This window comes from Phocoena phocoena, chromosome 5 (genome assembly GCF_963924675.1).
Source record: "Phocoena phocoena chromosome 5, mPhoPho1.1, whole genome shotgun sequence".
Lineage (NCBI taxonomy): Eukaryota > Metazoa > Chordata > Mammalia > Artiodactyla > Phocoenidae > Phocoena > Phocoena phocoena.
Window position 1 is genome coordinate 95,510,980 of NC_089223.1, and position 14,582 is coordinate 95,525,561.

General features: G+C 37.6%; 1 protein-coding gene across 4 annotated transcripts in view; it reads left to right on the forward strand.

The window, feature by feature from the left end:
* LDB2 (LIM domain binding 2) overlaps positions 1-14,582 on the forward strand; it is a 380,605-nt gene that overhangs the window by 294,802 nt on the left and 71,221 nt on the right. For all 4 annotated transcript variants that reach the window (XM_065877424.1, XM_065877423.1, XM_065877427.1 and 1 more), the window contains exons 3-4: positions 5,516-5,688; positions 12,487-12,609. In XM_065877424.1, the coding sequence (XP_065733496.1) occupies positions 5,516-5,688; positions 12,487-12,609 (296 nt within the window). The remainder of the gene's footprint in view (positions 1-5,515; positions 5,689-12,486; positions 12,610-14,582) is intronic.

Genomic DNA, 14,582 nt, shown 5'->3' on the forward strand with positions numbered 1-14,582 from the left:
TTTTCTCTTTCCAATGAGGTAGAAAATCTTTAGTTAAATAATTGTCAAGAGTTAAGTGGTACTAATATATTGTTAGTTATAAGCATTCTTCTTATTCCCCATTTTAATTGGGGTCCTCAACCTCTTACATTTTTTTTGAAGTGAATTTTCTTTGAAAGATGAAATTACAGGCATTTAGAATATAAGCGATGGCCCCAAATCAAAGGTCTTAACATTGGACAGTGGTTTCTCAAAGGTCTTGGAGAACTTCGGAGCGCTTAAGATCTAAACATCAGAACTGCAGTTTGGTAAGAGTATTTACCAAGATCTTAGAGTCACACCTAATAAACTACCAGAGAGTCAGAGATTCTCCAGACAAGGAGCAATTGTCACACTGATTTCCCTAGAAGTATGTGAGTATGCTTGTTTTACCACAACCTCATCAGGTTTATGTTTTAGTCTTTTTATTACTATTTTAATATGTATCGTGCTTTGATTACTAGTTTGAACATTTTCCCATATGATCATTTTCTTCTTGCAATTTCTTTCATGTGAATTCCTTATAAACACCCTTAAGAGTTTAAGAAAAAGTTTCATAATTATTGATAGAGACAAAATGCTCCAAAAGGCAGATGTACAGTAGTTTATATCGTCTCAGTGATTAAGAGTTCCCAATGAATCCATTTGGTTTCTAAATGGGGGAAGAAATCAGCTAATATCGACAAGTATCCTGTAGATACCTTAATGTCTACAAGTAACACCTACAAGAAAAGATAGAAGCTAGATCCTGCCTCCATAGCGCCGTCAGCCCTATGCAAGAACTTCTGGGGAGCGGTGCCGGTGCTTAGGGACAAGACAGAACAACAAAGAAAAACTTCCCAAGGAACTGGAATTCAGAGCTCAAAATCCAAATTAGCTAAGGATAAAGTGTTAGCTATTCAGGACTAATAAAGTTTACCTACACAGTAGAGCATTATTTAAACATTCTTTATACATATTTCAGGCTCCTGAATAATTTAATCTGTGACTTTCTTTTCTGTTTCATAAGCACATGGATAAATAACATTACCGTATTCCACTCACCTAATGTCACAGAAAATCTTTCCATTCTCTCTTACTCGCCATACTTTCCAATTTTTGGAGCACTGACCTAAATGTGTTAGAAAAATAGAATCAATTTAATAATCTATTAGAATCTTAATCTCTTTTCAAGTATATTTGAAAGATACGATCCCTTTCGTGGAGGCACAGTGTAGATTTATACATATCAATATTTAAATTATTTTTAGTTCCAGGGACTAAAGTATAAATGTAAAGCTTAGGTGCAGTTTATGAGCGTGACAGTCTAAAACTTAAATAGATCTAGAATTGGTGTGGCTGATGAGTTAGGAGACCATGGGGTCTAAATCTGAAATGTTCACTGATTTAAAGTCATTTAAATTAGGCTGTGCAGTGTGGTTGCGTAATTTATTAAAAGGACATTTTAATCTTCTTGGTGCTTCAAAAATAATAAAATTGTATATCGAATTCAGGATTCAGAAGAAAATGGCAAAGAGTTCAAAATCATAACCTATTTTTAACTTTAACTATTTTCACATTGCATTATAAATACTTAGATATTTTGTTATTAGAAATGAGGTATAAAGGCAAGGACAAAAATCTATCTTTGTGTTTCCAGCACTTGCCAAAGAGCTTTACACCTACTCTGGGTTCAGTGAATGTTTATGGAAGAGATCAGTGAATGAGCTAGAGGGATTTCCTCAAGCACATGCAATTTTTTTTTTTTTTTTGGTTGTTTGTCCCATTCACTGTACATTATCTATATGTTGCACCGTGTGTGTGTGTGTGTGTGTGTGTTGTATTTTTGACTATACTCCCTTGCAGAACAGAAGCTCTTTAAAGATAATCTTTATGGTAGACAGAGTAATAACCTCCCAGAGATGTCCCTGGTACCTATGAATATGTTACCTTACATGGCAAAAGGAACTTTGCATATCCAATTAAATGAAAGACCTTGAGATGGGAGATTATCTTGGATTATTTGGGTGGGCCCGGTACAATCACAAGGGTCCTTAAAAGCTGAAAAGGGAGGCAGAAGAGGAAGTGAAAGTGAGGCCATGAGGATTCCATCCACCATTGCTGACTTTGAAGATGGAGGAGGGGGTCACAGCAAAGGAGGAGAGACAGCCTGTAGGTGCTAGAAAAGCAAGAAAATTGATCTTGTACAGAGAAATGCAACCCTGCTGACACCTTGATTTTGGCCCAGCAAGACCCATGTCAGATTGTCAAACTATAAGGCAAATAAATGATAGATGATAGATAGATAGATGATAGGTAGATTTTAAGCCACTAAGTTTGTAGTAATTTGTTACAGCAATAATAAAAAACTAATAGTCTCTGACAACACCTTTTTCTCATCACTTCCTCATTTTATGTGTGTTCACGCCTCCATTCCATGCTGGAACAGGACAACATTAATCAGGATTCTTCTGTTTGCAAATCACAGAAAGCTAACACATGCTCAAGCAAAAAAAGGAGGGGGATGGTATATCTCCCATAAGTGGGACCTCCAAGGGATTGAGTTGGCTTCATTCCCAGCTAAGACAAGGCCCAAATCAGTCCACAAAGACTCTTGGTCTCTCTGATTTGCTTTCCTCTATATGCAAGCTTCAGCATTTCTACAGTTCACATGCTTTTAGTGGCAAAACTGCCCTCTTTCTTTCAGGAAAGGATTCTAATTTGCCCGTCTCTGTAGCGTAGGAGGTTGAAAGTGTGCTATGGTTATCCATCGCTACACTTAAAAATGCCCCAAGACTTATTGGCTTAAAATACAAACATTTCTCTTATTTACTCATGATTCTGCAATTTGGGCAAAGTCTGTGGAAGGCAGCTCATTTCTGATCTGTGTGAAACCAGCTTGAGGCAACTCATTTGGGGCTCAAGGATCCACTTCCAAAATGGTTTCACTCATGCAAGCTGGTGCTGGCTGTCGGCTGGATGCTCAGCTGGGGTTGTTGTCTGGAAAACACAGTTCCCCTTCATGTGGCTGCTCCACATGGCTAGGTTGAGCGTCTCACAGGATGTCAGTTTTCGAATAGTTGTACTTTGTACATAGCAGCGGGGTTTTCCCCCAAGCACAAAGTGGAAGCTTCTAGGCCTTCTTAACTTTTGGCCCCAATAGACACACAAGGTCGCTTGCACTACATTCTGTTAATTAAAGCAGATCACAGAGCTCCGTCCAGATTTGAAAAGAGGAGACTACATACACAAGATCATGAATTCCATTGTTGTGGCTGGTTGGGGCCATCAGAGTAGCACTCTACCACAATGGATAACAGAGCTTTATGAGTGATGGTCCAAGTAAGACCATTCGTTTCCAAAAAAATGGTACAGGCAGTCCCACAAAGGAAACAGGACTGAAAACAAACCTCAGGTATCCATAACAATCATTTCCCTCAGTGCTTGAAAGTATTCCATGAAGCAAAGCTGAATTTCCCTCTACGTCTATTGACTATACAAGCTTGTACATTTCCTGGAGTTGGAGACATGATTAAAAATTTAAAGTTAAGGAATTAACCAACTTTTTTCCCATTTGACTTTTCTTAAACTATGAATGAAAATAATGATATCATAGAGCAAACACTACTAAAAAGAAATTAAATTGTGCAGGATTCATGAATAAACTATAACGTAGGCTAATCCAATGATGTTTATTTGCAATAACATTTTTAATGTGACAATTCCTTGGATATTGTAGTAAAATATTTTCACCCTACGTGTATATTTTTATGGTTTGTGTTTATTTTCCACAGTATAGATCCCAAAATGTCAAATTACTAGAGCTGATTTATGGTAATTAGTTTTAAGTTAGAATATTTGAAATGCATTTAATTAATTTTAGCTGTTTAGCAAAGTACAACAAGGTTTTTTGCATTAACAAAGTTTTCTTTATAATATATCAGCTATGCGTATGTTTAAGGATATGATGGACTCAGATTACTCTTATCTGAATTTTATATTTAACAAATAAACATGCACTGTTGGGGATTAGACAGTGTTTAGAAAATGTATGTATAAGGATTATTTAGGCTGAAATTGCCAAAGATCCTGGAATATTTAGCACACACTTGTTGATTGATTTCACTGCAGTAAATATGAAGCAATAACAACTATATAAATTATTCAGAGACTAGTCATCCACATCGGGATTCTTTAGAGATCACTTCAGAAAACAGTTTGGCAGGGTATTCTTTTTATAGTTTTTTCTTTTTTTTTTGAAAATCCATGTACAAAAGAGATATAGATCCATACAAAATGGATAAATACTGATGCTTTTAAAATGAAATTAAATATTTTTAAACATTCAAGTGAAAATTGCATGGTTTTTCCTACTAAAGCTCTCTTGCGTAATTTATTTATCTTCAGTATTATTTTTGTCTTTCAGGAAGCCTTATATAGTGAACGTAAGAGATTTATTAAAAACCTTCAATCGCTTGAGAGTGCTTTAGTACTTTTCCTCAAAATCTGCACATAGGCAAAATTCCTGATATTATGAGTTGGGATTTTCAGTGTAAGAGGATTTAAAATCTCTGCTAAAGCACGGGCTTGTTAGCTGTTTCTAAGCGTCATATATCAGAGGGACCCAGCTACTTACCAATCGCTCAAACTAAAATGGGGCAGGACAGGACACATGGAATGAAAGAGACCAATTTAGACCAAGTGGAAGGTATCAAGTTCTCTGAAAATGGCCCTTTTATTCTGGAAAGATATTTTATTCAACTCCAGAAGCGGAGAGAGTAATCAGCACTTACATAGGTATGGATCTCTTTGTACATACAGATACAGATCACTTTTTAAAGATTTCCCTTCATTAAAGCAATTCGAGACATAGTGTTGGAAAGTGTTTTAGTGGTTGGGTGTTTGCAGATTTGAAGTTAGAGACCCCAGTTATCTACTTATAAATCATGTGACTTTGAAACATTCCTAAAAACTTTTTCTTTTGTAATAACCTTTTTGGGTCTCAGTCCCCAATTCTCTTGGGGTTGTGCTAAAGATCCAATGAGTGAAGGCCAAAATACTTCACGTACCGCAAAGCATTACATTATCAAAATTTATATCATTATGACTACTACTACCAATAATAAAACATGATTGGGTAACTGGTCTGCAAACAATCCATTGAAAAATCCAGGTGAATTGGATATGTTTTATTTTTTGAAAAGATTTTAACTTAGAGAATACACATGAGGTCCAAAGTAGTCAGTACATTTGCCCCCCTTATGTTTAAAGTATTAACTCTTACATTACTGACTTTTGATGGACACTGAATCTGGAAAGATGACTGTATACATTTTTCCTGAATATTAGGGATTTTATTTTATTAACTGAAACCCAGAAGGAACATGGTGGGTAATAAAGAGAAATTTGCCTCCTGGTATGATTTGTATCCAGTTGGAAGTCTGGCAATGGTGTGGGGCATATGAGACCATCTGGATATTCTTGTTAATGGTTTATTTCTCTGTTGTTTCTCTCCCAGCTATCGGCAGGACCCTCATCCCCCGTTACTTTAGCACTGTGTTTGAAGGAGGAGTGACTGACCTGTATTACATTCTCAAACACTCAAAAGAATCCTACCACAACTCATCCATCACGGTGGACTGCGACCAGTGTGCGATGGTCACCCAGCACGGGAAGCCCATGTTTACCAAGGTACAGGGCGGGCTCGGCAACAAGCCTTGTTCTTCTTTGGGTGCACTGAAGCATAGTAATTATGGTTGTCTTCTGGAACTTTAACCTGACTTCTCACATCTCAGATGCTTTCAGCACTGTGAGGTCATCGTTTTTGTTTGTAACATGGCAAGACCCTATGGTGAACCCTGTTCTAAGGTGTGTGCATGTGATACAGATCCCAGGCAAGTCAAACGTGATAGACCCTCAAGACTAAGAGAAGAGAGTTTTGGCTGCCTATCAAACTTAGGCTGCTAAATTAGAATTTTGGTGTTTTTTAAAAATTGAGATATAATTGACATTTAACAGTGTATTAGTTTTAAGTATATGAAATAATGATTCGATATATGTATATATTGTGAGATGATTACCACAATAAGTTTAGTTAACATCCATCACTACACATAGTTACAGTTCTTGCGGTGAAGACTTTTAAGATCCACTCTCTTAGTATCTTTCAAATATATAATGCTTGAAAGATACTAAGTATTGTTCACTATAGTCCATGATGTTGTATATTACGTAGAATTTTGGTTTTTATACAAAGGGTCTTCTACAACTAAAAGAACACTCTCCTATTACTGTGAGGTCAGTATGTGTGTTTTGTTACTAAAATTAAACAATTTTTAAAGCTAAATTCAAATATTAACAAGCAGGGGAAAGAAATCAACAAACCATAGCTCAACTAGCCATAATCTTTAAGGAACACAAAAACATAAAAATGTAAATGGAACACTATAGATAATCCCCTTATATCTTCTCCCAAGGAGAAAAATTAGTAAGGATAAATATTTAGTCAAAGAATCTGGCGAACGGAAGTTTATTTTAATGAACACTAGTTCATTGCATTTTGACTAAGATTCAATGTGAAACTAATTTGTAATATCTACGATAGCAGCTATCTCTTTTAGTTGAAACACAAATGACAACCCACTCTTAGTTAAGAGAAGTTGGATTATCAGGGTTAATTGCAGAAGCCCAATTATAAAACTGAAGATGTGTTTGTTACTTATGCACCATTTTGTGGAAAGAGTAGCTATAAAATGTTTATTATTTAAAGTATTCTTTGATTTTGGTGCGATTTAACCTTTCCGGTGCCCACGAGGGAGTAAAACAACCAAAGAAAATGCTTATAAAATGCTTATAAGCAAAGGAAATGCTTATAAAATGCAAAAGCAAATCATTAAATGCCATTGAGTTTATGGTATCTTGATATTTGTCAATAGACATTTTAAATGTGGAAGAGGAGATGGGTTTTTCCCTTTCTTCCTTTTTAACAGTTGAGCAGAGAGGAAAGTTCCCACTGCATGTGAAAGTCCATGCTGGAAAGAGCGTCTTGCTGTGTGGAAAGGAATGATCACCTAGATGATGGTTTACTCTGCCTGTGGCTCACCTATTTTCGGAGATACAAAACATTTACATCACCTTGCGGATACCTGAGCCATTTCTAGCATTACAAAGTCTGAGCACTGCAGAGAAAGCCTTTTTCCTGTTGCTTCATTATCGTTTGTGTAGGCTTACTGTTACTTTTAGGTCATTCAAGAAAAACACACCAATTCCTTATGCTTTCAGGGAAAAAAGAAATCCGTGATATGTAAATAAAACTTTCCCATAATGAAGGAGCTACTTCCAAAGCCTGTAGCCGCTGAAAATAAAAATGCATGTTGAACTAGCGCTTTTATCTATTTCCTCAATTTCTTTCTTTCTCAGACCAAAACTTTTGCAGAAATGAGCACCGTCAGTTGTTCCGAAGATATAGTGCTGTACATTCTGGACTGGTTTTAGATCAAAAAGAATCCAGTTCTTTCGATGACTTGATAAAGTGCTTTTTTCATTCAAATTAAGAAACTAAGGCTTTCCTCTGTTGCATTCTCCCCTATCCTGGAGCACTCCCCTCTCAGATGGTACTCACCTCCCAGACGGGACAATCTCCTGAACTCAGCTCTCTTGGTCTCAAGCTTTCATTATTTAGATCACCCATCTGACCCTACTCCACAGCAATACATTTGCCAACTCCTGTAATGAATATTTCTATACTGTGGTGAAAAATATCCCTTTCTGGGAAATGTAGCTTAGCTGTGTGGACTTCGTCCAGATGCTAATTATGCACATTTATTTTTAGAAAATTCCAAAGCATTCATTTTTTTTTTCCTCTTTTTTTTTTTGCTCCTTGGCGATTATTATACTACCCAAAGAATCTTTCCAATTTTTCTTTTGTTCTTATATTAATTAAAAATAAGTCATCTTTATGTAATAAAATAATATGGCTATTTAGTAGAAGACAGGGGGCTAATGACATTTCAGTATCACAAAGCAAAATAGTTTGGAATTTTTTAAAGGGGAGCCTGCTATTAGTACATGGCATCACTTAGCGCATTATGTGAGGCACTATCACGTTGTTCTAATTTAGAATATCAATAAGCTCTAATTCTCCAAATAGCATTTGACCCAGCATTTCTTAGTTGCTTTTATGAAAATGTGGTCAACTTGGTGAATCAAAAATCAGCTGCAGTCCTAATCAACAGTAATATTTAATATTCTCAGGACCATAGTGCATGTTTTGCAATTTCCTGATCCTAGGAACATTATAGATTATGGATAAATATGTAATTAGAGTTTTTAAACACACATTATGAAGGCTTTCTTTTCTGAATTCAATTTCGAATCAAACTGGAAACAAGGCTTAATAATCAGAAGAGCAGTCACCAAGGTTTTCAGAGTCAAAGACCCCTTGAATTGTATTTGAGGGTGTGAATTCAGATAGTGAAAGAACTCCTCTCTGGGGTACATATTGGGTTATTTTGGGGGCTCACAAACTGGAACCATAATTATAGCCTTTACTGGACACCATATCACTTCTGTAAACATAGGTTTATGTTTTTTTCTGATCTCAATTATTGATTATGAAATTATTTACTACTGCAGAAAAGTACCATGGAAATACCAACCAGTTTTCCAATATGAATCCTCATTCATGTCTTTGACAGTTAGTTCATCATTCTTACCTTAGCCTGTACACCATGTTACCACGTTATACTACAGGATTTATACATTTACGCTCTTATCCTGACTCTAACCAAATTACTATAATATCAATGATTGTATTGCTCTAATAAATGTATATATATATATATTGACATATGCATTTACATATGCAGCAACTCGAAGTAAAACGCAATGAGCTTTTTGCAACGGTTAATCTAAAAGCAGTAGTCCATGCATGCTGTTCAAAGCATAAAGGCCAAGAAAATTAAATGAACACCCCCACCTAAAAAGTACATTGTATTTCATAAAAGCTACATGAGAATCATTTTATTATACAACTACATGGTCAGTATTGCTTTACAATTAGTCAAAGAAAGAAAAGGGTTAAAAAGCTACCGGTTAGTTTGAGAAATGTTCTTTTTTAGTTCTCTTGTTCCTGGCCTAGTCTCAAGCTAGCACGTGATCCGCTGAACGCCTGCCAGCCTCTTTCTTGTTGATCCTCCAGAGACCATCTGTGCTGGGGGCATTGATTAGAGTGTGTCTGCTGGGATTACATCTTTTCTGTTGCCATGCCAACTAATCAGCTGATTTTGGTTACCACAGAAACAAAATGTCAGAGCTCACAGTACGGTAACATGAATTCAGCACAACAGAAAATGTTTTCTTAATTGGGGACCCTTTTGATTTTGGATTCCAAGTGAAAGGCAGCTTTTTTTAAAAAAGGCCAACTTTAGATAAAAGCTACATTAATTGTATTGATTACAAGGAATGCACAGAATTTTTCTGAAAAGAGAAAACATTAATTCGCCTTCATAAGTTATGACCATTTTTTTTTTTTTACAATTTCCAAACAAGGAATATATACATTTTTTTTTTTTTCTTAAGTGCCTCTATTCCGTTTGCTGGTTGTTGCATATAAAATAAATCACAAAGCCTTCAGTTTCCTTTAACCTCCATGATGGGAGCAGGGGTTGGAGAGACTGCATAGGGCTTGGGTGGAGGCTGTGGATAGAATTACTTGGGGAAGATTAGCAGTGACCAAATTCTCTTCCATCTTTTCGTTCAAGGAAGTCAGTCATTTAATTTCCCTTAAAGAAAACACCCAACACAATCAACTTAGATTCAAGTCTCAGGATTCCTCTTTTGCACATCCTATGCCTTGGATAAAGGTGATTCCTTGGTTTTGGCTGAGAAAGGAGGAGTCCAAGGCTGTTGAGATGTTCCCTTTTGTAGGCCCACAGCAGTTTGGCTGCATGAAGAGTCCTCAGCTGGTTTGCTGTGTCACAGTAAACAAAAAACACAGTTTAACTTGACCTTAGAGCTGCTCCAATTGAGTAATTCATCAGACGAACTCCATCCAGGCCTTCCCTTTATGAAATTCTATTCCAGTAGAAGTAAACTGCCTTGGGTTTATGGTTCATAAACACAAAACAAACAGATTAGATAATAAAAAAGGGTGACATTTAACTGGGCTAATATTTGTTTAAACAGCCAATAATCCTCCCTCTTTAAAAGAAAAGGATTGTAGCATCCAAATATCCCTTCCCTGTCCTGTATTGTCAATACATTTCTCTGTCACTGTCTGGCCGCAGTTACCCCCCCTTTGTGAAAGCCTCCACTGCAGGTGGCTTCTGTCATGTTAACACTCCAGGGGGAATTGCGTGTCTTAATCTCCATGCAACTCTTTTGAAAACCTTATTAAATTAATTCTGATGCTGATGAGGCTCTAGAGGAGTGAGGTGGGGACGTTGAAGTCTTCCCCAATTTCACTGTGCTTGACTCTCATGGCAAAGTTGCCAAACATGAGGCTCTGAAGACCGCTCAGCCAAGGAGTTTTGGGGCAAAGAGCCCAATGCCTGAAATTACCCACAGATTCTGCTAATTGGCTCTGAGTTAGAGGTCTTCACCCAGATTATCAATAATTATCTGACAGTGCTTCTGAGACCTTTGATAAAATGAAGATGGCAGACGTTATTAGCATCTTTCTTAAGTGGTGCCCTATCAACACATTACTAATTCTCCTGCACTGGTATTTCACTTGTTTAAAGAAAATATTACCTTAAATTAGAGAGAATAGAAATCACCTAACCCAGTGCCTAGGACATAGTTGCAACTCAATAAATCGTGGCTTTTTGTATTAAATTCCCAAAGAAGGAAGTGATTATTAATATTTCATAAAAGGTTGGTATAAATTGCTAATTATCTTCATGGACTATAGTTTTAGAAATGATCATTTTCCCTATTCAGTTGATTGCTTTTTTTTTTTAATGTGTAGTGCAGTGATTTCCAAAATTTTGTTCTTTTCTCAGTCTAAGAAATCTTTCTTCGAAAAGGCTTGATCAGAAGTCCAATATTTAAAACAGATAAAACTGAAGCTGTTCTGGTTGAGTCTAGAAAGTGAGTGGGAATCTCAGCATCCAGGTGGAGGCTACGTTTTTCCCAGCAAAGGCCCTGAGACACTGCTCAAACCCCCCGTCCCCCCCACAGGTCTCAGATAAGACATAACAACCTGTGGTCTAGGGTTCTGTGTTCTTTGGTTACATGTCTTTCATCTTTAAACTATCACTTACTGGCAGGTACAATACTAGGCAATCTATATACACAATTTCATTTAATATACTTTCCCAACAGTCCTACCTAAGGATATTATTATCCTCATTTTACAGATGAGGAAACTGAAACTTAAGGAATTTATTTGTTTTTCCCGAAGTTGCAAAATAAGTGAAAAATAGAGTCAGGATTTGGATTTAGGACTTTCTGATGCCAAAGCCTCCATCCATTATTTTCTACTGCTTCTCTAAGGTAAACATGGACTGAATAATGAGCTGTAATTGTTTAATTACAACTGAACCAATATTATGCCTCCACTTCCTATCTTATATAGTTGAGATGGAATGAGTGCCATGAGACTACCCAGCATTTTCTTTCATTTCAAAGTCATTAACAGTGAAAAGAAAGGCAAATAAAATAAGAACTACATGCCTAAAATCATCTGAGTTTCAAAAGAAGATAAAAATGCTACCCTGTCACTGATCACTCTATCAAGGGGTTCCTGAGCCTCAGAAACCCTGTCTCATTAATAATATATTTTTTTCTTAAATTAATTTGGCTCCCCCAAAGCCTGGCCCTTTCTGCAAGCAGAATTTGTCATGGCTGTTAGGATGTGATTCAAGGAATATATTCTAAATGTGCCTCTATTTTCCACGTGTCACTAACGAATACCCACAGCCTTGGGTTAAGCGTTGCCCTCTGGCATTTCTCTTTGGAAGTGAAAACTTTCTCTGGTTGGGCAACCTTGTAGAAACTCATACGTAAGCAGGAATACTTTTATTAGATACTTTCTCCCAGAGTAGCATAACCAAGATTAGAACAGAGTTCAGACTCCTATGGTAGAAGCATAATGAAAGTGGAGAAAGAAGGAGGTGAAAGAGTACCAATTTTGTGGGGGACACACTGTGTGCCAGGAGTTTTTGACATATCATTGCTATAAGATGGGTTTTGTCTGTATATTTATAAATGAAGAAATGGGGGCTCCTGGAGTTTCAGTAGTAACTAGTCGAGTTACCTTTAGCTAATGGCTAGTGAGCAGCTGTGCTGTCTTTTGACCCCACTGATTCCAGATCTTACACCTGTCTTGGTTCTCCTTGGATACATCACCCGTGTCACATTTTTGTCAAGATCCAGCACCGCCCAAGGGGAGTCAGGGAGACCACGCTGAGTGGCTGACCCGTGAGTTACAAAAATGTGGTGATCACAAAGTACCTAATCACTGAGTCCATTGTTTGTTGCTTCCAGGTGTGTACAGAAGGCAGACTGATCTTGGAGTTCACCTTTGATGATCTCATGAGAATAAAAACATGGCACTTTACCATTAGACAATACAGAGAGTTAGTCCCAAGAAGCATTCTTGCCATGCATGTAAGTAACTTAATTTCTATTTTACTACCTTCCTTTCATCCCCTCATTTTACTCAGAAAGGAGAAGCCCCTCTTTCTCACCGTGAAAGAACTCCCAGAGTCTTCACACTTTAGGTAATTAACTCTAAATTATGAGTTTTTCCCCCAGCCGTTTTCATCCACAGGCCCCTTTCCCCCTCCTTTGTTTCTGAGTTTGGTGCATTGTGAGCCTTTTTAAAAAATAATTTATTATTTTAAACTCCAAATTGAGGTTACCTCAATAAACAGTTTGTACTTTTCTTAAATTCCATGCAGTCATTATCACGTACTGCTCTGCCTGGGCTAATAAACCTGTTATGTATAAATGGGCAGAGAAATAGAACAAAGAGTAAGAAAAACAGTTGCCAGTTTTGATTAGAACCATGCGACAAGACTTGGGGCTCACATACCTCAGATCCGTGTCCGTGCCCTTCCTAACCACAGCGCTGGGAAGCAGCAGAACACCTGGGGTCCTCTTGGTCGCATTTGGCCATAAATCACATCAAATTTATTGAGCACAAATGAGGTGCAAGGGTGGATTTGATGGCAATCTAGAGAGATTTTTAAAGGTAAGACTTGGTAGGAACTCATCAGGTCAGTCCCTTAAGAAGGAGTCACATAGCATCAAATTAAATAAATCCCTCTTCCAGAATGCGCGATGCAGCAGTTTCTGCGAAAATGCTTTGGAACAAAATCAGACTGAATGAGCCTGATTTTTAAGACCCTGTACAATGAAAAGAGAATACAGTCACAGTAGTGAGCGTTGACTGGGTGTTTGATACGCAGGGCCTGTGCTAAGCATTTTGGACACCTTATATTTAGTCCCTACAGTAACTCGAAGAGGTGAATTGTTATTACCCCTATTTTCGAAGTAAGGAAATGGAGGCTCAGATAGGTTTAATAAGTTGTCCAATGCCTTTCAGCCCAAAAGGGACAAATCAAGATTTCGATTAAGCAGGTTCTGACTCTAACACCCACGCTGATAAGCTGTCTGTCTCCCCACTGTCCATACACAGGCCGTCTCCCCAGGCTTTTGTCCTCAACACCCTCCTCCCATCTGGTTTGTCCAACCTCTACCCTTTCCATCGACCCTGTGCTTTCTGCTGTACACTTGAGTGCTGTACACTTGAGTGCTACATTCTTTTTGCCCATCCATGCCCAAGTCCTCCTCAATTTTCAAAGCCCAGTTCACATTCTCCTCTCTCCTCGAAGCAGCAGTCTGGAAGAGCCATTCTTATTAGTCTCAAAATAGACGGAGAAGCAGCCGGGTAGAGTAGTGGTCAGGAGCCTGGGCCTGAGAACACACGGGTTTGAATCCCTGTTCCTGTGTGACCTTGGGCAAGTGGCATGACATCTCTGTTCTTCCAGTCCCTCATCTATAAAATGGGTATAGTAATAGAGCCAGCCTCAGAGGACTGGTTTGAAAATTAAGAGTTAATGCACATAAACACTTAGGCCAGTGCCTGGTACATAATAGGACCTCTGCAAGTATTGGTGATTGGCTATCAGCAACAATGGCCATGACGAAAGCAAAAATATCCTTCCATGGGTTTATTATCCTCCTGTCTTCCAACTGCAATGTGAGCTCCTTGAGGTCGACCACAACTATTTGATGCGTAGCTACAGAACCAGCTCTTCCTGGAACCTGGAAAGGCTTCAATAAACACCAGCTCCCTGTCCACAAAGGATCCCCTTTCCAGAAATTGACATGAAAAGTGACAAGCTCTGACTGTTTCTCCTGCATTTTATTTATATACACAAAGCCAGTTGGTTGTATCACTGTGAGGAAAATTAAAGTAAAACAAAAAAAAAAAGAATAAATTAAGGTGTTGGTATAACCTAGATGGTCTCATGAATGCAGATGTGGAGACAAAGGGATGTTTACTTAAGACTTCCTCTGTTTAGCAACAGTTTATATCAATTAAAAAAGAAGAAAAGCCAAACAGAAAGAAAGAG